General features: G+C 43.3%; 1 protein-coding gene across 2 annotated transcripts in view; it reads left to right on the forward strand.

The window, feature by feature from the left end:
- EFCAB5 (EF-hand calcium binding domain 5) overlaps nt 1–27,541 on the forward strand; it is a 361,217-nt gene that overhangs the window by 183,284 nt on the left and 150,392 nt on the right. For both annotated transcript variants that reach the window (XM_069615250.1, XM_069615251.1), the window contains exon 12: nt 3,607–3,763. In XM_069615250.1, coding sequence (XP_069471351.1) covers nt 3,607–3,763 — 157 coding nt within the window. The remainder of the gene's footprint in view (nt 1–3,606; nt 3,764–27,541) is intronic.

Here is a 27,541-nt window from a genome sequence, read left to right on the forward strand (position 1 = left end):
CTCGCTCGGATCATGCTGCTGGGTTATTTACAATAAAGCAGCTTTGGGCTAAGGTCAACGCTTGCTGTTATTGAGTTTGAGTTAAGAGTCGATTTTGGGGGAAGAGCCATGTTTTCAGTAATTTGCGGAAGTACATGAGGTCCTCGATGAGTCGGATGAAGGGTGGAAGTGCGTTCCACAGAGTGCGGGCCTGGGCTGAGAATGATGATCCACCTAACCTGACTGAGTTGGTGTTTGGTATGACTAGGAGGCCCGCGGTGCTTGATCTTAGAATGCGTGGAGGATGGTAAGGTTTTAGTTTGTCTTGAAGATATTGAGGTCCAGTTTTATGCGTTGCTCGGTGAGAGATGCATAAGGTTTTGAAGGTCACCCTTTGGGCAACCGGAAGCCAGTTCAGAGTTTTGAGGGCCCGCGAGATGTGATCTCTTGGGCCAAGTGCTAGTAGAAGTTTGGCTGCAGGGTTTTGTGCTCTTTGTAGTGTAGTCAGTTGGTACGCGTGGACTCCAAGGTAGAAGGGGTTAGCATAGTCCAGTCTTGATATAACAATTGATTGGACCGTCTGTTGGGAAAGGAGAGTTATGGAAAAATGTGCCTAAGAGTTTTAAGGTGGTAGTGGCAGGACTTGGAGACGTTGACTTGGAGCGAGAGGGTTAGGTCTGAGTCTAGTGTGCATCCAAGGTTTTTTACTGAATGTGAGGGTGTCGGGGAAATGCCAATGGCAGATGGCCAGGGAAGCAGGTGCGGAAGAAATTTGGTGTTGCCACATAGCATGATTTCAGTTTTGGAGGGGTTTAGCAAGAGATGGTTAGTGGTCATCCAGAGATCTATGTTAAGGAGGCAGGAAGCGAGGTCGGGTTGGCAGCTGGGTTTTGAATTCAGGAGTTTTAGGATCAGTTGTGTGTCTTCAGCGTATTTGTAGCACAGGATATTGGGCGAGCGGATTATTTGTGGGAGGGTGGACATATAGAGGTTAAACAGGAGGGCTGATAGGCATGCTCCTTGAGAAACTCCAGTGTTGACTGGTGGGGCGTGGGACACATAGGTGGAGAGTAGGGTTATTTGGTTCCTATTGTCGAGGAAGGATGCTATCCACTTGAGAGTGTCCACGGATTCCTAGAGAGTGTAGGCGGTCAAAGAGGATTTAGTGGTTGATTGTGTTGAAGGCAGCGGATATGTCAAGAAGGATTAGTGCGGCGCATCCCGTGGAATCAGCAGTGTTTTTAAGGTCATCCCAGATTGAGGTTAGGGTGTTTTCGAGTTTGTGTCGGGCTCTGATACCTGATTGAGCGGGGTCTAGGAGATAGTTGGCTTTGACAAAGGCATTTATTTAGGAGAAGGCGGTTCGGTCAATGAGTTTGGCAAGGAACCTGGTGTTTGAGATGGGGCGGTAGTTTTTGGGCTCGAGAGGGTCAAGGGACGTTTATTTTTAGAAGAGGCTTGACATGAAAAGTTTTGAACGCATCGGGAAAACTTCCAGATGAGAGGGAGTCGTTTATGATGGTTCTTGCGTGTTCTCCTGCGCAAGTAGATGCAAGCGGGCAGAGAGAAGTTTGAGAAATTGGTCAGTTGATATTGGATTGAAAGAGTCGAAAGTTGGTTGGGCAGCAGTCGCAGGTGGTGACTTGGCAGGTAGGTAGGGTGGGTGGATTGCGTGGTGAGTGTAAGAGAGCTAGTTTGTTGGTTATAGAGTTTGTTCTTTCGAGAGCTGTGGTGTAAAAGTGTAGAGAGAGTGAGTCGCACAGAGATTGTGAGGGGGTGAGAAGGATGGTGCTACATGATGGTTTGGTGAATTCGGCGATGATTTTGTGAAGTTCTTTGCTGGGGTTTTTACAGTTTAGGATTCAGGAGTTGTAATGGGCTTTTTTGGCTTTCCAGATTTCAGCCTTGTAGTGGCGATGGTGCCGGGCCAAGGTGGATCTGCTCAGGGCTGTTTTGTCTTTCCGCCATTTGCGTTCTAGGGATTTATATAGCTGTTTAGTGGTCTTACGTTCTGGTGTGAACCATCTAGGGAAAAGGCCATGGCGAGCTGATGGTTTGCAAGAGGGGGTGAGTGAGATTAGTGAGGTGTTGAGCCATGAGTCAAAGGTGTCGGAGGTTAGGAGTTAATTGGGTAGGCGGGTAGGGGGAGGAGCTTGAAGGAGTGCATCGGCTAGGTCGGGAAGGATTTTTAGTTTCTTCCAGCATTTGCGTAGATTTGGAGGTTCTGGTTTGGGTAAGGGGAGCGGATTGGGTGAGGGAATGGTGAAAGAAATTATGAAGTGATCGGACCAGATGATAGGGGTGGGAGGGTTTAGATGTATGGCAAGAGCATCTAAATTGTTCATAATTGAGAGGTCATGGATGTCAAGGGCATGTGCAGTCAGCGAGCTGGCGTTGATTAGTGCTGAATTAAGGTCACGAGTGGGGGTTGAGGGTGAACTCTGTGCTAATGTGGAGATGCTGCTCGACAAGTGAGGCTCAAGTTTACTTTTGGTAGAGGGGCATTACTACCGTTAGATACCTACATAGTGTTGACATAAGGCATGGGGTCAGATTAGAGGGTATAGCAGAGCTAACCTTTTGAATGGCAGTAGTGCTGACATTTCACTTTGAGGCAGTGCATGAATTGGACAGTGGGGCAGATCTTACATTTTGCATGGTAATTGCGCTAACATTTGACTTTGAGGCAGTGCTATCTGTAATATCTGTTGGCAGGGGTTCATTACTAACAGTGAGTGCGTGGGTGTATCTTGGTTAGTGCCGAAGGCATGAATAAATGGACAAGGACTAATGGGTTTCCCGCCAAGCGTGCAGAGGGGATTACAGCCATAATCAGGCAAGGATGCGGACAGGGCCAGACAGGGGGATTCTTGGGCCTTGTGTGTGGGCCTTCGGTCGGGGCCGGCGAAGCTGCCAGCCTCCAGGGTTTGCTGTGGGATAACGGGCCGGTGGCCAATTAGGGTATGGCGGAGGTGGGCTGAATGCATGGCCAGCAGCTCTACATCCATTTTATTATCCTCCTGGCACTGTTTGACCTGCATTTGTAATGAGCAGCAGAGCCACAATACTAGGATCGGACAAAAAAACATAACTTGGACATGCCGAAATGGCATAACTTGCGATCGCTTGTCTGGGTGAGATGTTCACACATGAGGTGGGTCCGCTTTTGAGGGATGTCTGGCTCTACTAGTTTAATGCCTGAGGCAGGGCAGGTTGAACTCTCCTGACGGCGCACTACTCGCACCTGAAGTGGGGCAGCTTGAACTCTCCAGACTGTGCACTATTCGCACCTGAAGTTGGGCAGCTTGAATTATCTGTGTTGAAAGCGCCATTCACACCTTAAGTGGAACAACTTGAAATATCTGTGTTGAAAGCGAGACTCGCACATGAAGTGTTGAATGTGCTACTCATGCCGACAGTGGAAAGGCTCTACTCACACTGAAAAAATGGAACAGCGTGAAATCTCTTTGATGAATGCACTACTGAAACCTGAACAGCTTGAAACCTGTGTTGAATTTGCTACTCACACCTGAAATGATCATGAATATGTTACTCACATCTGAAGTGGGACAGCTTGAAATCTCTCCTCTCCTGCCTCTGCCTTCTCCCCCTGCTCTCCATCTCCAGGTTCGACATGATGCCTTCTCTGCCAAGCGCAGGCTCGTCCTGGAGGCCCTCTTCCAGAAGTGGGACAACGAAGGGTCTGGATTCATGGACCTGAGTGAGCTGGAAGCCATTCTCTCCAAGTACAAGGAAGGGTTGGAATGCCAAGCGCTGAATAGAGGTGAGTGGCGCGGAAGTTCTGGAAAGCGTCTGGGCAAAGGTGGACAAGCCTAACTCCTCCCATCAGTCCAATGTATGTGGAAATGTTTGCAAGGTTGGGGCAGAGGCAGCCACATGATAGTCTCCCCTCTGGAAGACATGGCTCACAGAGGCACCAACCCGTCGGGAGATCTTTCTGGTTTCTCTATTGGTGAGTCATGCTATGTGGTGGGTTATGAGTCTTACTCAATTGATTTCCTCTTGCTCCCAACAGATCAACAGAAAAACCGACTTGGAGGGTCCGATGAAGCACGATATTAATTTGTTTGTGCATCAGAGGGTGTGACCTATCGGCAGTGTCGAGGATTGGGAGTGGGGGTGGGGTGAATCTGCAATGTTACTTCTCCAACATTGGATCTTTCATAGATTAACATGCTGTGAATATTCCCCGTCGTCAGGCTGGGAATCCCTTGTTACTTTAATTTTGTACTTTTCCTACGGAAAAACCTTTGACACCTTGAGTGTCCACCCACATCGTTATGGGTGTGTTTGGTCCCTACCAATAGGATGTCAAGTGTGTAGCTCCACCCCTGCGGCTCCCCCTCAGATTTCAACTGTCTTCTTAGCTGGTGGGATTCCTCGAGTTCTTCTCTTCAAGAGAAATCTTCTTTCACCTCAGAAAATAAAATGTCCGACAAAATAGTTAATCCGGAACAACCGACGACCCTTCGGCATCGACAATGACTATGGAGACCGTCGGATCAACAAAAAAAAACGTATTCAGTGCGGCTTAAAACGTGTATGAGGGTGACAGGCATGTACACTGTCACTGTATATACTGCCTATACTTCCTATACCCTAATCACACTGAGAAACTTAAAGGCAGATTTTCAAAAGTTGTATTATCGCAAATGACAAGATGTGCTCCCGCATCACTTAAAAAGATGTGCCTATGCACAGAGAGCATTGGAATGTGCACATCATGGATACTTACATTCAAATGTCCTCTTTTCTCCTCTTTTGCATATTTGAGCAAATCACAGGGCATTTCTATGTATTTTAAAGCCAATCCCGTACAGATTCACCCCATCCCCATGCATTTTAAAGCCAATCCAGTATAGACTTGCCCCATTCACATGCACTTTGAAGACAATCCAGTATGGATTCACCCCATCCCCATGCATTTTAAAGCTTATCCCGCATAGATTTGCCCCACCCACATGCACATTGAAGTCAATCCCGTACAGATTTGCTCCCATCCGCATGCATTTTATTGCCATTCCTGCAGGGATTCAACTCCATCCACATGCATTTGAAAGCCAATGCCATACAGACTTGCAACACTGCATGTATTTTAAAGCCAATACCTACAGATTTGTCTCACACCCCCATATATGTGAAAGGAAATCCTGTACAGATATGTCCCATATCCCCAAGCATTTTAAAGCCAATCCTGTGCAGATTTGTCCCCATCCCCATGCATTTTAAAGCCAATTGTGAGAAGCTCATGGTGACAACAAGTAAGACAAGTGATCACAGTTCAAGGGTATTTATTGAACAATGAAAGTGGTGTTGCGGTTTGGAAAAATGTCTAATCTAAACCTAAATCTAAGATGGGGACGGGTGTCGACCATCAAATGAAAATAAGGCAGTCCTAGTGGCGTCAAGTCAAATAAAAGGGCCTATACTAAGCAAACCTATTGCCAATTCCTTGCGCTAAATACAAAGAGTGTGCGGTTAAGTTTCAAAGAAAGAAGTGTTCTCAAATGATAAATCAGGAGGGGGTAGCCTGGGTCTTCCTTCCCCTCGGTTTGAGCATTGGATAAGGTTGGAGCTTAGAGCTGGTTTCACAGTATGGGCTCGGGCTTCTACAGCACGAGACAACATTTCCAATGGCAGTCCTCAGGACCGTTGATGGCCAAGCTTTGTTTCCTCTGAAAGTCTCTTGCCTTCGGGGCTTGATGTGTTTAAACAATAAAACAAAAGTTCCTTTAACAAATGAAAGTGCATTACCAATATTCGTTGGGTGATGGGTTCTCCCCTGGTTCCCCCTCTTCTGGCTGACCCTTTCTCAGTTGTAATTCAAAGTTCAGAAAGGGTGATGACTTCACCCCTGGGTTCCCCTCTTCTGGGATGACCCGTTCTCAATCGTATGTCTTTTCATCTCTTATTCTTTTCTCCTTGAACTTTGGGTGATGGCTTCACTCCTTGGATCTCCCTCGTTCGGGCTCGGACCTCTCGCGCCTGCCAATGTTATGAGTATTTGCTTCACCCCGGATCTCCCTCATCCGGGCTCGGGCCCTTCTTAGCTTCTTAATGTCTTTGTCAAACAGTTCAGTGGCTTTGCCTCTTTATCTTCTTGGGTGATGGCTTCACCCCTGGGTCTCCCTCGGTCGGGCTCAGACCCCTCTTGACTTTAACAGGATTCAATTCCCTCACACTGTTTGTAGATCAAAGTATTTCGATTGTACAGGGATTTTGCTTGACCACTTTGTCCTATATCATCGGCCCTCTTATGGCCTTCTGGTAATTGTAGTTTCTCTCATATGGGGCTCAACTAGAGTCTCCTGAATTAGCAACCACATGGTGCCGCTTTCCCTCTGCAGCTGGTCTCGCCTTCACACTTTTAACAGTTCATTCAAAGTTCAATACTTTGGTTCTGAACTTGTTACTTTGCGGTTCTCACTCATCAAAGCCCGGTTCTCATCGGTCCTCCCCTCGACTCACCGGTTGTGATGAACCGCTTGGATGTTGGTTTCTTTGGAGTCAAGGCCGGTAACACGGGCACAGGAGTTTCCCTCGCTCCTGCCTTGCCCTGTGTACCATTGACATCTGCTGCAGGATACTTGTGGTATTGTTTGTGGACTTAGATTCTCCTCCTCGAAGGTTCTGCAGGCCTGGGACGAAAAGGGCAAGGTCACTTCTCTCCTCGCCACCTCTCTATTTCCGCTACCTTTCTCCTTCATTTGAACTGGTGAGTTTTAACCGTCTCGTTGTGCTGTTTGCTGTGCTCGCCTTGCTCGTACTGTGCTTTCTGGCTCCACCTTTTATCCCTGTGGGCAAAGGAAATGTCCGTCAGGTGTGTGTGATTCAGGTTAATTGCCTAATCTTGTCTGACGCTGGAGTTGGGATGTTTGATTGTTTTTTTCCGCCATGCTAGACGGACGCATTTTAGCGGAGTTCCTTTCGGTGTAACGCCATTGACTATTTACAATTAGTGATAGTATTTCTTTCTATCCTTTTACTGACCTCTGAAAAACCAAGCTGGTGAAGACAGAAAAATCTACCCGTCGAATACTACCGCGACGGAACGTTTCGGCCTTGGAAGGCCGCCCTGGGCCTCGGCCCGCACAGTAGGGAGAGAGGGCGGAGGCCATTTTAGGATGCATATAACCCCCTTCCTACACTTTGTTCGAACAGCTGCCATAACCATCCACATAACTTAAAATTATGGAAAATACTCCTTTTAAATTTGTGCCTTCCTAGAGGTCACATTGAAAGGTCTTGTCGAGCGTGCAGGCCTTCAAGCCAAAGACGCTAAAGGACCGCTCCACGAAGCGCTGGGCCCACTACTCAAGGCCATGGAGGTGGAAGGCGCCTTCAACAATGGCAATGACGCCGTTGTTTAGGACGGCGAGGGTGACAGAGTAGCTTCAGCTACTCAAGCACAGGCCCGCGACCCTGTAGGACATGCCGGCGGCCATGTTGTGGGGATTACATCCGGCGGCGGTAACGCTACAAAAACCCAAACCACTAAACACAAGCCCGAGTCGAGACTCGACGCATGGGTCGAGTGATCGACATCGATCGACACCAAAGGAAAGGTCCACCGAGTCCCAGTCCTCTGGGCAATCTCGCTCGAGATCACCACAAGACAGGGCCCTACCGTCGAAATACGGCAAAGGTATCGCTCGAATAAATCCCTCCAAAGGTCGATCGTCTGCGGACGATGCCTCGGCTCTACCCGCAGCCAAAATTTGACACTCTGCGTCGGATAAGGGGACAGGCCCCAAAAAGTCGATAAAACTCTCTTCTGGGCTCCAGGGGGCTGGGAAACATCACAAAAGACCTCTAAAACCCCTCATAGGGACAGGAGCCCTCCTAGGTAAAAGACACCCCAGAGGGAAAATCCAAGCCCATAGACAAACTCAAGGATTCTAGGCCTAAAGTGGTACCTCCCACTGATGATGACCTAGGACTTTCCCCCCAGTCTGTGGTCATCCAAGTTCTAAAGAATGGTCAGAAAAGGGAAGAGGTAGAATTTCCAGACTTCTTACCGCTGCAGAAGGGCAAGAGGTGTTATATCGAATGAAGACCTTCGTATTTGAGCTTGTGTGAATCTCAGAAGGGTAGGTAGCATTTGGCCAAGAGTTTTAGAAATTGATATTAAGAGGAACGCAATTGTCGGGTTTGTGATATGAACACAGGGGATTCTGGGACCGGTAGTGAGTTGTGGGTGCAGATGGAGTTTTTGTAAAAGAGTATTCCAAAAGATGAGGAGAAAAATGGTTGAGTGTTTTCGGGTAGGAAATGGGGAAGCAGGGTTTCTGGGAGATGTGATTTTCCACTTTAATTGGGTTTGTGCACCGAGAGGATTTCCCGTATGGGGTAAATTGGTAAATTCTGATACGGGAGACTTAATGGGAGAAAGGGGGCCAGATGTAGTATAGCCCACAAAGGTCTCCGGGACCTCACCCACCTCATCCTCTTCGTCTGCAACATACCACGTCTCACCTGGGTCATTCCCCCGAGCACAACCTCGGGTTCCCCAACCCAGGTGATCCTCCCTCACTGGTCCACCGCCAGGATCTGGATCCAACAGTGATGGCCATGTCCTGGCCACCTGAATAAGGGATTCTCTAGGCTGTACAGGGAGAATATCCTCAGGTTTCTCACACAATCCCATACAGATTTGGTTCCCCATCCCCATGCATTTTAAAGCCATTCCGATAGAGGTTCACCTCTCATTCCATGGTATTTTAAAGCCATTCATGTTTTCACAGATGGGATGGACTCTTGAGAAAGTTCGCCCAGGCTTTGTACATGGAAGTAGGATGGGCTTTTGGGCACATGGACGGACAGGGTCAGGATCTTGGAGCACATGGGCAGATAAAGGGGTCGATTCATGGAAATGTGCGCAGAAATCCTGCATGGGCAACTGACCAAGAAGGACACTGCGCAAGCCTGCACACATAAGCTATTCTGTGCACCCTGCACATTCATGGAATTTACTCTGCAAAGTAACCATATTTGCAAGTCGTGCCCGGAACGCCCCCAACATGCCCACACGCACAGTAGAAATGGCCAAAACAGCTACCTTTATGTGCTCAATCGGGCGCGAATACACGCACACTTCAAACAGTGCGTGGAGTCCCCCGGAAGCATGCTTTGCATCTTGGGGACCAGCGCTGGGTCCGCCGTAACTGTTGCTGGCACCCCGGCAGCATGCGTATGAAAAATCGTAAATCTGCATGCAAACTCACGTGAACCATTCTTGCACCCCAATACACTACTTACACGCACCCCTAAGTTAGATCGGGACCCTGGTTGTGCACACACACCCCTAAATCCGACATGCAAACCCACCTCAGCGATGCAAATCCTATGCGCAAGTGTACTTACGCCTGCCTTCGGGTGGTGTAGTGATCGAGGAATTTGCATGGCCATTCCTATGCCGAGAGGCTGCGTGGTTGTTTCCATGAATACATGTTGGTTAGGTGCAAATGTGGACATGCGAGGGACTGCCTGCGGGCTGTCCCCCCTAAAGCCCACTTTTTCGCATGTTCGAACCCATTTTCTGAGATCTGCCCCCTTCCCAGCCTTCTGCAGAAGCCACGCCGCCCGCTATGCGTGGTGTCTCGCGCAAGACACTCAGTGTCTCACACAGACATTACAGACTTGCGTGAACTCCACACGAGTCCCAAGAAAGTCCCACGCTGTCGGTTCCATGAATTGACAAATGTGGATTTGCGCGCAGTTTGGAGCGTAAGTCCCCTATTTCCCACGCAAATAATTCCATGAATCGGGCCCTTTCTATAATTTGTGTTGGTGTATTCCAAGCATGTTGTATGTGCATACCTGTATTTGAAGGATAGTGTTGCTTGTTATTATTTGTGTTTGAATGCACCTGTGTACTCCGTACACACGCAGTATTTTTAACACTTCAGATTTTCTATGGAAGTGTGAATTATAGATACAGTTTTTTAAATTTAAAAAGTGAATAGCTCAGGTTTGGCTGACTTGATTTTGGAATTTATTGCAGTGTGCATGATTTCCAGATCATGGATAATGTGTGTGACACAAATCTGGCAAATCGAAGCAGCCAATTTTGAGAAATGCCCTCCAAATAACAGTTTTTTGGATCTATGGAAAACCCAAAGCAAATCAACAGCTCTTTAACATTGTTCTTTTTTACATTATAATGTCCTTGTAAGTACACCAAATATAGCATGTGTATTTGGATTCAGCTAGAAAGTATTTTTCCCCATATCTGGTCCACTTACAGAGATGAGGTTAAAAACTACAGATTTTCTTTAAATCATTTTCCTATGTATTGTGTTCACCTAACTGCGGAGGGGTTCTAGAAGGTTAGAGAGCAGAAGGAGAGCTGGTCAAGAGAGGAGGGGGGCTGTTGCTGTGTACTGCAAATTATAAGACTTGATAAACATATGACAAATCTCACTTATTCGCTCCTGAATCTATGTGGGGAGAATTAGTAAAGAACGTAACATTGCGACTAGATTGACCAGTTTACCGGCCACGTCTGCCCTAGAAAAATGTACTCGAAGAAGAATCCTCCAATACAGTAACGATAACGACAATCCGACGCATTCATACAAGGACCTCCGCTTGGACTTGAAACGGGGTGTCTCCCCCGAATATATTTTTGTTTAATTTGCGGGGGTGTACCAACGTCCTGGAAACAGGACTGATATAAAAAAAAACATGCCTGCCGTTCCGAGCGAGCACTATCTCACAATGGTTCTGAGGAAAGCACCTTAAAGTGTGCATCCACGTCTTCATGCCTCGCACCGTTGCTAGGATGCCCAAAACGCTAGTCCCCTGCAACAGTTTGCTCTGCACAGTGCAAGTAGCAAGGCTACATAACGTAAAGGGTTAAATGGTGAAACAATAAATGTGAACAAAACGAACAGTAACATGTGAGTCCACATGATTCAATCATAAATAAAACTGTCACAAGAAGAATTACAACTTTGAGGAAGGCCAGACAGAAGGGTTAAGAATTAAGCATAAACATCTTCAGCAAAAAAAGAAAATTCAGCATTTAGACCTCCCACCCACGTTTCTACAATCTCCAGGTGGACTGCTCATGTCCTGGCGAAAAGGGAAAGCCAAATGTGACACACATCTTGAAGCAATCGACGGAAGCCGACTATCAGCTGCTAGAAAAAAAGCTATATTTATGCACAATTTGGGTTTGGCGGGACAAGACATTTGTAGAAATCTTGGCCCAATATTAGGGGCTCAGGAAGTTGAGGGTCTAAATGTATATCAGAAAGTGGCAGCCAGAAGGGAGAGACAATATAAGAGAGAGGATAGTGTAATTTTGAAGAGGCACACTTTCTACAACAGAGCTCAGTTACCTGGGGAATCAATCAATGAATTTCTAGCTGCATTAAGGGGGATAGTAACCCGCTGTAATTTTAGACAGTTCTTAAATGAGGTATTGAGAGATCAGTTAACGGTGCACATCAACAATAAATATGGGAAGATTTTGAAACCACTCTAGAGGAAGTCATACATATTGTGAAAAGCATAGAACGGTCCTCTGAAACATGTAAAAAGGTAGCAAAAAATATTTCAATGGTGAGTGCACAAGTGTGCGTGACAGCAGCCCAAGGGGACAAAGGTAGACTCACAAACGGAGCATATGACGAAAAGGGAAACCAACATAAGGGGCCTCATTATAAGTATGGCGGTAAGGCAACAACGGTGCCGGTAGCACTACCAGCACCGTTTTGTCAGGCTTTATCTTCAATCAGGATGTTGTCCGCGGAAGCTGCTGAACCCCCGCAGTCCCCTTTGGATGCTAACCTCTTAACTGGTAACAAACAGTTCAGTTGAGAGCATCCCCAAGGGAATAATAAACTTCAGGTTTTGCTCAGCTTCTTTATCTCTTAACCTGTAGATAAAATAACAACAAATAAACTTTAGTCACTAACCTTTCTTTTCCTAGGCTCTGACTTCTCTTTATCGAGTTGAGTAAATAAACACGCCACCATACCTGAATATCCTCTCTTGATAACTTAGAGGAAGTGTTTGTTTTCTTACTGAAGAAAAAATAGTCTCTGATGCTCTTGCTAACTTCTTCAATTCAGAATTGGAAAACTGCTATCTTTAGCTCACTCTCTCAGTTCCATGAATTAATCTTCTAGCAATTCAAATTCCAAAACACACACGCGCCCATCTGGAAATGCTAGGTCCGTCTTTTGTGAGAATCTCTAGCTTTAACACAAATTCCAAATATGACACTCTTGCTTCTTCCTATTAGAATTGTTTGTGCATGTGGAAAGAAAGGAGTGTTCACTAATTGGATCTTTTGCTTGCGTAAAAATATCACTCTTCAAGGAAGCGTTCACTTGACTAAAGTTGTGCGCATGTGTGAAGATATTCCTTTTCCTTCTAAAATGGTGTGCGCATAGGAACAGAAAATAGAGTTACAAAAAATGGCATATGCGCATGCTTAGTAGATCAGTATTTCTCCCTCCTTCATTTTATTTGTTCAAGTAGGAAAGAGGAAATTACTGAGCTCCGGACACTGATCCTTGAAGAGGCAGCTTAACGAGGTACGTGTGCCAGGTTAGAATGTTAGTAAATAAAACATAATGTTTCAGGATCGCGTATCTATAACACTGTCACTTGCGCAGACAGTGTAAGATTTCTAGCGCTAGACCGACGTTAAAAGAAAGCACTGTTACCGTAAGAAGGAACATTGCTCAATAATTTTTATACGGCCGAAAAAACACACAACGCTGAAAAGATGAACAGGCTTCCACACACCAACTTGCCACGCGCTAAATATGTTGCGCAGTTCATTAAATAAGAGTACTGTTCAAGAAATCCAAAAATAAAGTCTTAAAAGAATAAAACCAACTATTCTTTAAACAAAGAATAAGAAAACAGGAAATGGTTAATAAATTGTATAGAAATATAACTCCTTCTTGAATTTTACAAAGTTCAGTTAAAAATTATAAAGTCACTTAACTTGCTTCTTTCTTTTACCGGAACGTTTCTGACTTTCTTCTTAAATTCTCCAACACTTTCCTGATCCAAATAACAAATCCTAGGCACAAGGGCCTAGCTAAAGTTTCTAAATCTTCAGAGCTTCAAACATAAGACCTTCCTGCTGGGCTGCTGACAATGAAAGGCAGTTTAGAATGTTCTAACAATGCCTTTCTTTTACTTCTGACCAATCACTGTCCTTTTTGAAGTCTCCATTTTGGCTTTGGAAGCTCTCCACACTCTGCACTAAAAGTTAAGGGCCAAACCATAATTTATGTTAATCATACACTCATTCCACCACATTCAACCAAACCCCATGAAACCTGACAGTAACCCCCCCCCCTTAACACCCTGTCCCAGGGCCAGCTTTAGAAGGATACTTTCTATGAAATGTTGCCACTAATTGTGGTGCATGCACATTCAAATCATCCTCCCATGTACGTTCCTCAGGTCCAAACCCTTCCCAGTCTATCAAATATTGTAGTTTCCCTCTTAACCTCCTGGAATCTACAATTCTCTTAACCACAAACTCCTCAGATTAATTTTCTAACTGAACTGGTGAAGGTGGTTGTACAACTCTAGTCCCATGAATCACAGGTTTTAATAGACTAATGTGGAAGGTTGGATGTATTTTCAAGGAAGTGGGTAGTTTTTACCGTACTGCCACTGGATCAATCACCTTTTCAACTTCAAATGGGCCTACAAAACGTGGACTAAATTTGTTTTTACCCTTAATTCTCAAATGACTAGTCGAAAGCCAAACCAGGTCACCAACCTTATATGCAGGACCCAAGCTCCTTTTTTGATCTGCAAACCTTTTGTACTTCTGCTTACTATCAAAAAGTACCTTTTTAGCTCTTTCCAAATTCTTCCTCATAATTTGTAATCCAACCTCAACTCCAGGATTCTCTGACTCTTCGCTAATTTCAAAACTCAAAAACCGTGGGTGAAAACCTCTTCCAAGATAAAACTGAGACATGTTAGTTGAATCTTTAGCACAATTATTATAAGCAAATTCGGCAAGCCAAATCAAATCCACCCATTCTTCACCTGCCTGTAGATAGCACCTCAAATACTTCTCCAGTTCTTGATTCACCCTTTCTACTTGTCCATTGGTCTCGGGATGATAACCTGATGATAAGCTTACTTCCACTCCCAAACTCTTACAAAAACCCCTCCAGAATCTTGAAATAAATTGAGGACCTCTATCAGAGATCATTTTATTAGGAAGACCATGCAGTCTAACTATTTCCCGCAAAAAGACTTTGGCCAAACTGTCTGCAGTAACCTCTCCCTCCATTGGAACAAAATGAGCCTCTTTTGACAAGAGATCCACAACAACTAAAATAGACGTACAACCCTTGTCACAAGGAAGATCTGTAATGAAGTCCAGGGAAATTGTTTGCCAAGGACGAGGTGGAATGGGCAACGGCTCCAACAACCCAACTGGTTTTGTGGTTTAATTCTTCTTTTGAGCACAAACAGCACAGGTCTTTACAAAATTTAAGATGTCCTGACGCATCTTCTCCCACCAGAAACACCTCCTAACCAACTCTAGTGTCTTTCTGAAACCTGGATGTCCAGACAGCATAGATTCATGACAGTCTCTTATTACTCTCTCTCTCAACTCCAAAATAAGTAAGTAAAGTTTATTTTCAAAATACGGCAATCCTTTCTCAATTTTTTGAACCAGATCCTTTCTGATCCACCCCTCCATCTGTGCTATTGACATGGACTTTCGAACTTCTTCCTCAACATCCTCAATTTTCTGTATTCCGGCTGAAATAAAACGACATGGATCGATAATTGATATCTCCTTCTCTGATTCCATCTCACTTGCAGGAAATTGACGTGATAAAGCGTCAGCCTTTCCATTAAGCCTACCTGGCTTAAATGTCACTACAAAATCGTAATCCGCAAAGAACAATGACCATCTTAACTGCCTTGGTGTGAGAGTCTTGGCTGATTTAAAAAAAAGCTAATTTCTATGGTCTGTTAACAGTCACTGTATGTCTTGCTCCTTTTAAAAAATGCCTCGACTCTTCGAAAGCAAACTTAATTGCCAATAATTCACGATCTGAAATTGTATCATTTTGTTCTGCCATAGAATTTTTTTTAGAATAGTAAGCAACTGGATGAAGTTGTCCCGTATCTCGATGTCTCTGAGAGAGAACAGCGCCCATGGCAAGATTCAATGCATCAGCTTCTACATAAAAAGGCTGATATGGATCTGGATGAACCAAAATAGGGGCCGAACTGAACCTTTTCTTTAATTCTTGAAATGCCTCCTCTGCCTCTGTAGACCACACAAATTTGGCACCTTTCTTTAAAAGTTTTCTTATGGGAGTTACCAACCGAGAAAATCCTTCAATAAATCTTCTGTAGAAATTTGCGAAACCTAAAAAGCTTTGAATTTGCTTTACTGTCGTTGGTGTTGGCCAATCCGTGATGGCTTGAACTTTGTTCGGATTTATCTCCAACCCCTTGGGTGAAACAATGTATCCCGAAAATTCCACAGAATTAGTATGAAACTGAGATTTCTCTAATTTAGCAAACAAATGATTCTCTCGGAGTCTTTGTAGAACCTTACGAACATGAATTTTGTGAGACTCTAAATCCTGAGAATAAATCAAAATATCATTGATATATACTACCACAAATATATCTAAAAAATCTCTTAAAACTTCATCCATAAAAAATTGGAAGGCAGCTGGTGCATTGCATAAACCGAAAGGCATTACCAGGTACTCATAAAGACCAAATCGGGTTTTGAATGCCGTTTTCCACTCATCACCTTCCAGGACTCGCACCAGATGATAGGCACCACGTAAATCAAGTTTGGAAAAATGTGTGGACCTGATTCAAGATTTCCGAAATTAGAGGGAGAGGATACCGTTTTTTGATTGTAATCCTATTCACAGCTTGATAGTCGATGCCTGTTCTAAGAGACCCATCAAGTTTTGGTACAAAAAATAATGGAGGTGCGGCTGGAGATTGAGAATGGCGAATAAAACCCTTAGCCAAATTTTCTGCTAGGTACTCTTTAAGATAATCATTCTCCGTTTCCGTTAATGCATACACTCGACTACTTGGTAAAACTGCCCCGGGCTCCAAATCATTTTTACAGTCAAAACTCCTATGTGGACTTAATTCTCCTTCTTCCTTTTCATCAAACACCTCCTTGTAACCTTGATAACACTCCCGAAGATGTCCTAACACCGCTCCTACATTATGGCCTGTAATTCCTGCGTCTGTCAGAAAAGAAGAAACCAAACCTTGAGTTTCTTCCCTCCCAGGATTACCTTTCAAAAGGCAATTTTCTAAGCAGAAACTAGACTGTAACTCTACCACTCGCCTACTCCAATCAATTTTAGGATTATGTAGGGTAAGCCATGGCATGCCTAAAATTATTTTCAAAAGTGGTGTATCAATCAAATCAAATGAGATTTCTTCTCTATGACCTCCAATTAAATCCATAACCAGGACACCAGTTTCATGAGTTATAGGACCTGAGGAAAGACAAGTTCCATCTACAGCCCGAACCTGTTGCACCACTTCCTTCTTCACAAGTGGTATTCCCAAAGCCTTAGCTACTCCCCAATCCATAAAGTTCCCGGTGGCCCCTGAATCAATCACTACCGGTCCATACCCTTTATTTTCCTCCTTCAGATACAAGGATACATTTACAGTTATGTGTGGAACCACTGACTGAACTGTATTTGCAACCTGCTGTCCTTTTCCTCCGGCTGATGAACATTTTTTGGGTGTAAAGGGACAATTTCCTAAAAAGTGACCTCCCCTACCACAATATAAACACAAATTATTCTCACGCCTCCTAGCCTTTTCCTCTTTAGATAAAGGACCTTTTATTCTAATCTGTTGATCATTTACCCTTGGTTTCACTTCTTTACTACCCACCTCAAACTTTGAACGATTTTCTCTAAGAACTGACCTTAACTCCCCCTGAGTACAGCGACGCCTTTCTGCTCTCCTTTCACTTATACGATAATCCAACTGAACCACTAAATCAATCAATTCATCACAAGAGGAAGGGCACTGAACTACACTGGACAAGGCATCCTTCAACTCCTCCTTGAGACCTCGATAAAAAAGAGAAGACCTCTTTTCTTCTGGCCACTTAGATTCTAAAACCAAAGACCGGAACTGTGAGATATACGTGACCAAGTCTCTGTTTCCTTGATGCAAATTTAACAATTCTCCATCTACTTCTAAGGAGATTTGTCTTTTATCAAACATTTTCTTAAATTCTTTCATAAAAAGAGGAAAATGTTTTAAAGACAAACTCTTCTGTCTGACCAGTAACCCTGCCCAAGTAGAAGCCTCTCCAGATAACTAAAACATCATAAAAGTAACCCTGGAAGCATCAGAAGGAAATAATTCTGGCTGACTAAGAAAGTGCAACTCACATTGAGTCAAAAATGTCTGAAATTTACTGGAATCACCATAGTAACGCTCTAGAGCTGCCAAAGGTATTGGCATAACTAATGCCCTAAAACCTCCTTCTGCCCCGTCACCTCTACCTATACCTCTCTCCTCACCAGCCCTTACCAATTCCGGGGGGGATTCTTCTCTCCCAATTCCCTGAGTCTGTGCCATCTTTTCACATAACTCGTCTACCCGTTTTCCTAAATTCTTATTCTCTTGATAAGCCACCTTTAATTCCTCCTGTAAATCCCTCACTAAAACACTTAACGCCTCCATTGAGGACTCTGGGTTCATGACAGCTTGGGCGGATTATTTTTTCTGACCTTTCATACTGTCAGGCTTTATCTTCAATCAGGATGTTGTCCGCGGAAGCTGCTGAACCCCCGCAGTCCCCTTTGGATGCTAACCTCTTAACTGGTAACAAACAGTTCAGTTGAGAGCATCCCCAAGGGAAAGGGGGAAAATGGGACAAAATAATAAACTTCAGGTTTTGCTCAGCTTCTTTATATCTCTTAACCTGTAGATAAAATAACAAGTAAACTTTAGTCACTAACCTTTCTTTTCCTAGGCTCTGACTTCTCTTGAAATTGAGTAAATAAACACGCCACCATACCTGAATATCCTCTATTGATAACTTAGAGGAAGTGTTTGTTTCTTACTGAAGAAAAAATTGTCTCTGATGCTCTTACTAACTTCTTCAATTCAGAATTGGAAAACTGCTATCTTTAGCTCACTCTCTCACTTCCATGAATTAATCTTCTAGCAATTCAAATTCCAAAACACACACGCCCATCTGGAAATTCTAGGTCCGTCTTTTGTGTGAATCTCTTGAACACAAATTCCAAATATGACACTCTTGCTTCTTCCTATTAGAATTGTTTGTGCGTGTGGAAAGAAAGGAGTGTTCACTAATTGGATCTTTTGCTTGCGTAAAAATATCACTCTTCAAGGTATGCGTTCACTTGACTAAAGTTGTGCGCATGCGTGAAGATATTCCTTTTCCTTCTAAAATGGTGTGCGCATAGGAACAGAAAATAGTTTTAAAAAAATGGCATATGCGCGTGCATAGTAGATCAGTATTTCTCCCTCCTTCATTTTATTTGTTCAAGTAGGAAAGAGGAAATTACTGAGCTCCGGACACTGATCCTTGAAGAGGCAGCTTAATGAGGTACGCGCGCCAGGTTAGAGTGTTAGTAAATAAAACATAACATTTCAGGATCGCGTATCTAACACTGTCTCTTGCGCAGACAGTGTAAGATTTCTAGCACAAGCCCGACGTTAAAAGAAAGCACTGTTACCGTAAGAAGGAACAGTGCTCAATAATTTTTATACGGCCGAAAAAACACATGACGCTGAAAAGATGAACAGGCTTCCACACACCAACTTGCCACGTGCTAAATATGTTGCGCAGTTCATTAAATGAGAGTACTGTTCAAGAAATCCAAAAATAAAGTCTTAAAAGAATAAAACTAGCTATTCTTTAAATAAAGAATAAGAAAACGGGAACTCGTTAATAAATTGTATAGAAATATAACTCCTCCTTGAATTTTACAAAATTCAGTTAAAAATTATAAAGTCACTTGCTTCTTTCTTTTACCGGAACGTTTCTGACTTTCTTCTTAAATTCTCCAACACTTTCCTGATCCAAATAACAAATCCTAGGCACAAGGGCCTAGCTAAAGTTTCTAAATCTTCAGAGCTTCAAACATAAGACCTTCCTGCTGGGCTGCTGACAATGAAAGGCAGTTTAGAATGTTAATGCCTTTCTTTTACTTCTGACCAATCACTGATCCTTTTTAAAGTCTCCATTTTGGCTTGGGAAGCTCTCCACACTGCACTAAAAGTTAAGGCCCAAACCATAATTTGTTATTCATACACTCCTTCCACCACATTCAACCAAACCCCATGAAACCTGACACTGTTGCTACTGTACCACCATACTACAAGCTGTGCTCGCGGGTGCCTGTTAGCCCGCCATAGTGGCAGTGCGGCACCCGCGAGCACAGCATGTCGGATGCACCCGACATCCCCATTCCGATTGAGCCCTATGTGGCTCAAATGGGAATGGGGATGTAACGGGCCTGGCACCCGCAAATGGGCAATTAGCCTGGTAATTGCCCATTTCGAAGGTGCCGGACCCGGATGCGAGTTTGGAGGTAGCCTTGCCAGTTTTACCAACCTCGTAATGAGGCCCCTTGTTTTAGATGCAGAGCACGAGACCATGTTGCTACTTCCAAAACATGCATAGCAAATGACAAAATATGTAACATATGTGGAGAATGGGCCACATTGTCAAAGCCTGTATGAACAGATTTTCCAAATTGAACGCCAATAAGGACAGTGGGGAGGTAGCAACCGTAGATGAGGGAACAGCCGAGAAATCAGAATTTATGAAGCAGGAAATGAGTGAATCATTCCATCACAACGATGTTCTGATACTATTGGACTCTGATGAAGAATTGAATGAGTTCACAAAATCGAAAGGCCTAAATGTGAAATAGAGATTGCTGGAGTATGGCTACAATTAATGGCAGACGCAGGATCTTTACATATGATAATACTGCAGAGTATATACAAAGGAACATTCAAATACACAGTGGGGGCATTGAATCCAGTGACAAAGAAGCCATGTGCTTCCTCTGGGCTCCAGATTGGCATGTTGGGTTGGTTTGTGCAAAGAATTTCATTTAAAGAAAGCGAGAACGTAGTTAAAATAAATGTTGTGGACAAAGGGCCACCCATTCTGAGCTGGAGACTGTTAGGAAAAAATTCCATTTATGGGTAATTTTCCCTCCAGTTGTGTGCCCCCCAACTTTTTGCTGTTGTCAGACCATCCTAGCCTCACTTTTGCCAGTGGAGCCCAACCATCTGCTGTCCTCCACTGGGCTGTTGCTCATTTTGTTATGGGAAACTGACATGCCCTTAAGACACAGTACTGGGAGACTTTGTTTCCCTTAGTCTTTCACTTTGTTGCTATTCTTAAGTAACATTTTATCAGTGCCCAATGTACCTTACAGTACAGTGCGCTGGGGTCTCTTTTTCATTTTTAAGGGCCTAGACCCCGTCAAAGGATTTTTGGTGAATGTACAAGTGTGCCTTGGACAGAGCTGGTGGCAGCTGTTACTTTGTATGTGTTTTCAACTCTTTTCAATGGTCCAAACCATGTTTACCGCATTTGGCCCAGGACAGTGGCCAGTGCCTAAAATGGCCATACCACGAGGTCCTTTGTTCTGTCCTTTTGCCATCTTATCCCTTTGCCTTCCCCAGGCCGAGCAGTCCTGGGAAATTCCTTATTTGGTCATGCAGACTTCCGCGCAGAGCTGTCTAGTTCCAATACACATCCTGGGTGCCAGGATGTCTGGTGTGCTGGGATGACTGGGACCACTGAGGTCTGTGATTGGTCCACTTCTGGGATGACTGTAGGTGAGCAGATCTCCTATTGGTTTCTCTTTTCCGTTTGGGCACAAAGGAGATTTTGGATAAGAGATGGCATCTTACACCAATTCCAGGTCGATCTTCTGAGTTCACACCGAACTTAGTAAAGAAGCCAAGTATCTTGAATCAACGAGGCAGATCTGTGGAACCACTGGTGACCCGCTGGAAGGTTTGGCACCCCGAGCCCCCTGTTGTCCTGTCTGACCCCCTTTTTCTTATTGAACCCAGAATGCCTGCAAAGGCGCTTTGACCCATTTGAATAGTGGGATCAACTATTCTCGGCCCCTCAAACTTAACCTGTAAGCAAGCCTTTTCGGGAGTGTTCCTGGACCGCCGAGTGAACTGGCCAGCTCATACGGGGCCTTTTCCCGGTAACCGCTGCTGTCTCAAGTTTTGACTTGAACCTTTGGAGACTGTAAGCTCTGGGTATAAGACATTCTCCCGCCAAGTTTCGTACACCTAGCATTCCTAGGTCTGGAATTAGGAGAGTACGCCTGAACCAGAGCATACATGGTCACTGTGTTGCCCAGCTGTGGTGACAAACTTCGTGGGTGCCTTGCTGCTGTGTCCCCTGTGCCCTTAGACTTGCTGCAGTTGAACTGGACTGATCCTTTCACTGGGAGCGGAGAAATCAACACTGTTCTGCCACAGAATCATTCCTAGAACGCAGCCCCTGAAAGCCGCAGAGCTGCGCAACTGCAGGATTTGAACCTGCGACCGAAGTGGACTCGACTGCTGAAGTTTGGTCCAGAGTGCGTCGAGGGTCAGTGAGTACTTGCAACCCTTACCGGTGGCCCCTGGCGCATCCATCCATTTTTACGCACAAGTGTCCCCTGAGGGCCACTCTGCTTTATCGGGGTAGCCTGTGCTACCAAGCTATTCCCAACTCTTGGATCCTGTTGTGCCCTCTTGGGGAGACCCTCTTTGAATTGTGGGAACTTATTATTCACTCAAAAAGAGGGCGAGAGTGCACTGCTATTGTTGGTATCGATATGTAATAGTTCAATATGTCTGTATTTTCAATTAAAAGTTCATTAGTAGGGTGCAGCCCATTGTCAAGTGCCACCGTGTAAGGCACTACAAAAGTGAACTAGAAGAAAAGACTAAGACTATTAAGTCTTCGGTGTGGGCCGCACACCCTTTACCCACTTTTGGGTTCAGCAATTTTGTTGAGTAAATCAATACATTTTCATTCAAGTGTAGTTATGTTAAGAGCCTTTATTTTCTTAAATGCTTATTTTATTTCAATTTCTCAAAGCTAAAATATAGCTTGACCATTTAGACAGGTACTGAGGCAAACAAAAAATTCAAAAAATAATAAATAAATTTAAAAAAAACCTATATGGATAATGCATTTCGGATTAAAAATCCTTCTTCAGAGCCTGGTTATAAAGTTGTGACTAATTCATAAACACAAAAGAACATATATTGTATATTCGCATATATGCATCATTTTCATATATTAACGTTGTGTGTGACACATTTAGTCAATTCAAAATATATAGGGCGCCCACAGTTACATACCTACAATCAACAGGTAAGAAAAACATAAACAAGAAAGTCTCATCAGTGCATTTGTTATGGCAAATCGTAATTCCCATTTGTTATAACATCTGTGAATCCGCTCCGTTAATTATGCTTGGTGCAAATGTAAACCTTCAGTGGATTGTGTCACTTTTATCTTCTTTGTGTTTATTCTGTACTTTGCACTTATCGTTATACACCATGCTCTTATCGTAACTCGACATGCTCGTGGGTGTGATTATTTCTATCACTGTGTTTTCTATATTATTTCAAACCGTGTCCATGTTCACTTGGTATTATCCATGCATTGTCTGTGCTGCCCTTAAGTGGTAGCTTAAGTGAAGTGGTGAATCATTCCAGTGGGGGTGTGTACTCTACAGAGGCCACTGACCTGCTTGCCGTTGTATACTCTCTCAATACGGAGATGCGTAATCTCGTTAGTTGCATTCTAGGATAATAAAATGCTGATCGTATTAGCACCGTGCTGAACGTATGGCTGGATAGACTTTATATTGTGAGTAGCGATTGCTGCTCTCTATTCGAACATAATCTCTTACCTTGCGGAAGCGTTTGAACGTTCTTTCTCGCTCGCGCACCGGTAGCAAATGCTGCTTACGATTCTAAGCATTGCTATGTCAACGCTCGGTACCAATATGGCCGTACGCTGTTGAGCGTGTCGGCCATTTTGGTAGGGGCATTTTGGTTAAACTGTCAATAATCGTGGCTCTCATCATATGCGTACTTTCTTACGTTATTTCTATATTGGTGAGGACTATTGCAGTGCTCCACAGAGGGTCAATATTAAGTTTTCTAAATGCGTGAATAAGTACAAACATATGTGTAATTAATGGATGAATTAGCAGAGCGGGTAAAGATTTGTGAGCAGAAGTCAATACGGTATAAGTGGGATACAATATTCTTATGACATGCGCAAGGGAATTACAAATTTAGCCATTTGTTAAAGGGCCCAGTACTATTATTTGTATCTTAATAGTGCTGATGTCTAGACATTTACATTCAATTGTAACTTAAAATGTTTATATGTATGTAACTCTTCACATCATCATATTATGTTGGTAGGACAAAACAAATGAAAACAACTTGGGTTTATAAAAAACGATTTAGATCCAATTCTTCATTAAGAACTTTCGGGCACAGTGCCTCTAATCGGTCTATCCAATAGGCTTCTTTCTGCTGTCTTCTTTTTCGGGTGTCCACGTGGGAGCCTTGTGTCTCCATAATTTCCTAGACCTTAACTTCACTTGTGCAATACTGTGTTTCTTCTCATTAAAATGTCTTGCAACTGCTGAGTTAGTATTTTGGTTGCGTATACATGACTTGTGCTCGTTCATGCGGGTTTTGATTTTTCTGCCTGTTTCTCCTACATAATATAGCCCACATGGGCATCGTATGCAGTAAATGCAGTTTTCTGTGTTGCACGTAGCGTAACATTTAATTGTGATTTTTCGCCGGTGTATGGGTGGGGAGCCACCCCTCCTTTAATGATGTTATTGAAGTTGCTGCAACTCAAGCCCAAGTGTACACATGAGCGGATAAATATCAAAACCAACCACAGAGACCACGGAACTCTAATTCACACAATAGTAGTTCAGACGCTGATTCAAACAGAGGTGAACAAACCACTCAAACGGAACAGCAAAGACCAGGAGATAGAAGAGAAAGCAGCAGAACTCCTCCAAACACTAGTAGCACTAGCACCTCAGCACAACAACCTTCTTCTTTTTTAGACGATCAACGAAGAGGAGACGAACAAGGAGGGGCAAGAAGAAAAGGACCAGGAGTACAGACGACATTCCAAGCACGGACAACCTAGTGGTAAACATTTCCAAAAGAACACTTACAGCAGCAGAAACAAAGGTCTTACAAAAAGGCCTTAAATTTGTTCCTACCTACAACACCAACTTATTCAATACCAAAGTTGAGCTACATAAACTCACCAGAAAACTGAAGTTAAAAGTTTTCTTTTCAGAAATGTAAAACAGGAAGTCCACACAGGAAACATCAGATCTAGTGGAGTTTAAACCTAAAAGCACCTTTGTACCTCCCATTAACGTTCCAGCAATAGATACCTTCGAAAAAATGGTCACAACTGGCCTAAAAAAATCAGGTACAACGCATCAAGGAACAGAAATCTAAACAGAGGAGAGATGTCTATAATTCAGAACTTATATTCAGATGACGCAATAACTATAAGACCGGCAGATAAAGGCGGAGCTTTAGTGCTACAAAATACAGAAGATTACGAGAAGGAATGCAGAAGACAACTTAATAATCACAGAGTCTACTCGAAAATAGACCACAATCCAATCGTAGAGATGAAAACATTTAGAGGATTTACTTGACAAAGCAGAAGAAAGAGAAATGATAACGAAGAAAACAAAGGCATACCTACTGAATTTAAATCCTAAAACTCCACATTTTTACCTTCTGCCGAAAATTCATAAAAGCCTCGACAACCCACCTGGAAGACCAATAGTGGCCGCCTCTGGCGGCATTCTACAACCATTAGGGACCTACATTGATTATTTCCTTCAGCCACTAATACAAAAAACATCTACTTATGTTAAAGACAGCACTCACTTTTTAAATATCTTGGAAGAAATACACCTAACGGAACAAGATATCCTCTTCACCGTTGATGTAACAAATTTATACACAAGCATTCTCCATGATCTGAGGCAAGAAGCAATAGAGTGGCTACTCTTACAGGAAGGTGAAATAAGAGCAGTAAAATAATTCATTTTTACCCTACTCATATTCATATCAATTAACTCTTATTTCGAATACAAGAAGGATTTCTATCTGCAAACTTCAGGTACTGCTATGGGCGCAACGATGGCACCTGCGTACGCCAACGCATTTATGTATAGATTCGAGACAACACACATTACAGAAACCTGAATGGAAAAACCAACTGATAAAATGGGTACGATATATCGACGACATTTTTGGTATTTGGCAAGGAACAAAGGAGTCACTTAATGAATTTATGGTCTACATCAACAATATAGGCCCACGTATTCAATTCACCTTTGAAATTGGCACTCCGGGCATACACTACTTGGACATCAAAGTAAATGTACATAACAACCAGATTACAACTTCTCTTTTCACTAAACCAACTGACAGAAACAATTTATTACATCGTATGAGTTTTCACCCCCAGAACACCTTGAAGAATCTACCGTATGGACAGATGTTGCGCCTGAAAAGGATCATCAGTGACCACCAAGAATGCGAACAAGAGTTGGAAAAATTGAAAGAAAGATTGAAAGATAGGGGATACCCTAACGAGGATTTACAAATAGCAAAGGAGAAGGTGGATGCCAAAACCAGAGAGAGCACACTTGCACCTAAAGACAAGAAACAATCACCAACTCTCGTATACGTATCGAAATACTCATCACAGAGCATGCAAATTAAAAGATGCATTAACAAGCATTGCACAATATTACAAAATGATGAACCAAAAATCTCTTCTCAGATGCTCCGACCTTTGCCTATCAAAGATCCAGTAACTTGAGAGATATGTTAGTGAATACCAGAGACACAGTAAAGAAAAAGATCAATCCCAAAAGAACAGGAACTTTTCCTTGCTTGAGTTGCAGCAACTGCAATAACATCATTAAGGGAGGGGTGGCTCCCCACCCATACACCGGCGAAAAGATCACAATTAAATGTCACGCTACGTGCAACACAGAGAACTGCATTTACTGCATACGATGCCCATGTGGGCTATATTATGAAGGAGAAACGGGCAGGAAAATCAAAGCCGCATGAACGAGCACAAGTCATGTATATGCAACCAAAATACTAACTCAGCAGTTGCAAGACATTTTAATGAGAAGAAACACAGTATTGCACAAGTGAAGTTTCAGGTCTTGGAAATTATGGAGACACAAGGCTCCCACGTGGACACCAGAAAAAGAAGACAGCAGAAAGAAGCCTATTGGATAGACCGATTGGAGGCACTGTGCCCGAAAGTTCTTAATGAAGAATCGGATCTAAATTGTTTTTTATAAACCCAAGTTGTTTTGATTTGTTTTGTCCTACCAACATAATATGATGATATGAAGAGTTACATACATATAAACATTTTAAGTTACAATTGAATGTAAATGTCTAGACATCAGCACTATTAAGATAGAAATAATAGTACTGGGCCCTTTAACAAATGGCTAAATTGGTAATTCCCTTGCGCATGTCATAAGAATATTGTATCCCACTTATACCGTATTGACTTCTGCTCACAAATCTTTACCCGCTCTGCTAATTCATCCATTAATTACACATATGTTTGTACTTATCCACGCATTTATAAAACTTAATATTGACCCTCTGTGGAGCACTGCAATAGTCCTCACCAATATAGAAATAACGTAAGAAAGTACGCATATGATGAGAGCCACGATTGACAATATAACCAAAATGCCCCTACCAAAATAGCCGACACGCTGAACAGCGTACGGCCATATTGGTACCGAGCGTTGACATAGCAACGCTTATAATCGTAAGCAGCATTTGCTACCGGCGCATGAGCGAGAAAGAACGTTCAAACGCTTCCGCAAGGTAAGAGATTATGTTCGAATAGAGAGCACCGATTGCTACTCACAATATAAAGTCTATCCAGCCATACGTTCAGCACGGTGCTAATACGATCGGCATTTTTATTATCCTAGTATGCAACTAACAAGATTACGCATCTCCGTATTGAGAGAGTATACAACAGCAAGCAGGTCAGTGGCCTCCGTAGAGTACACACCCCCACTGGAATGATTCACCACTTCACTTAAGCTACCACTTAAGGGCAGCACAGACAATGCATGGATAATACCAAGTGAACATGGACACGGTTTTGAAATAATATAGAAAACACAGTGATAGACATAGTCACACCCACGAGCATGTCGAGTTACGATAAGAGCATGGTGTATAACGATAAGTGCAAAGTACAGAATAAACACAAAGGAGATAAAAGTGACACAATCCACTGAAGGATTACATTTGCACCAAGCATAATTAACGGAGCAGATTCACAGATGTTATAACAAATGGGAATTACGATTTGCCATGACAAATGCACTGATGGGACTTTCTTGTTTATGTTTTTCTTACCTGTTGATTGTATGTA

The sequence above is a fragment of the Ambystoma mexicanum genome, chromosome 9, assembly GCF_040938575.1.
Source record: "Ambystoma mexicanum isolate Mex_15411 chromosome 9, UKY_AmexF1_1, whole genome shotgun sequence".
Lineage (NCBI taxonomy): Eukaryota > Metazoa > Chordata > Amphibia > Caudata > Ambystomatidae > Ambystoma > Ambystoma mexicanum.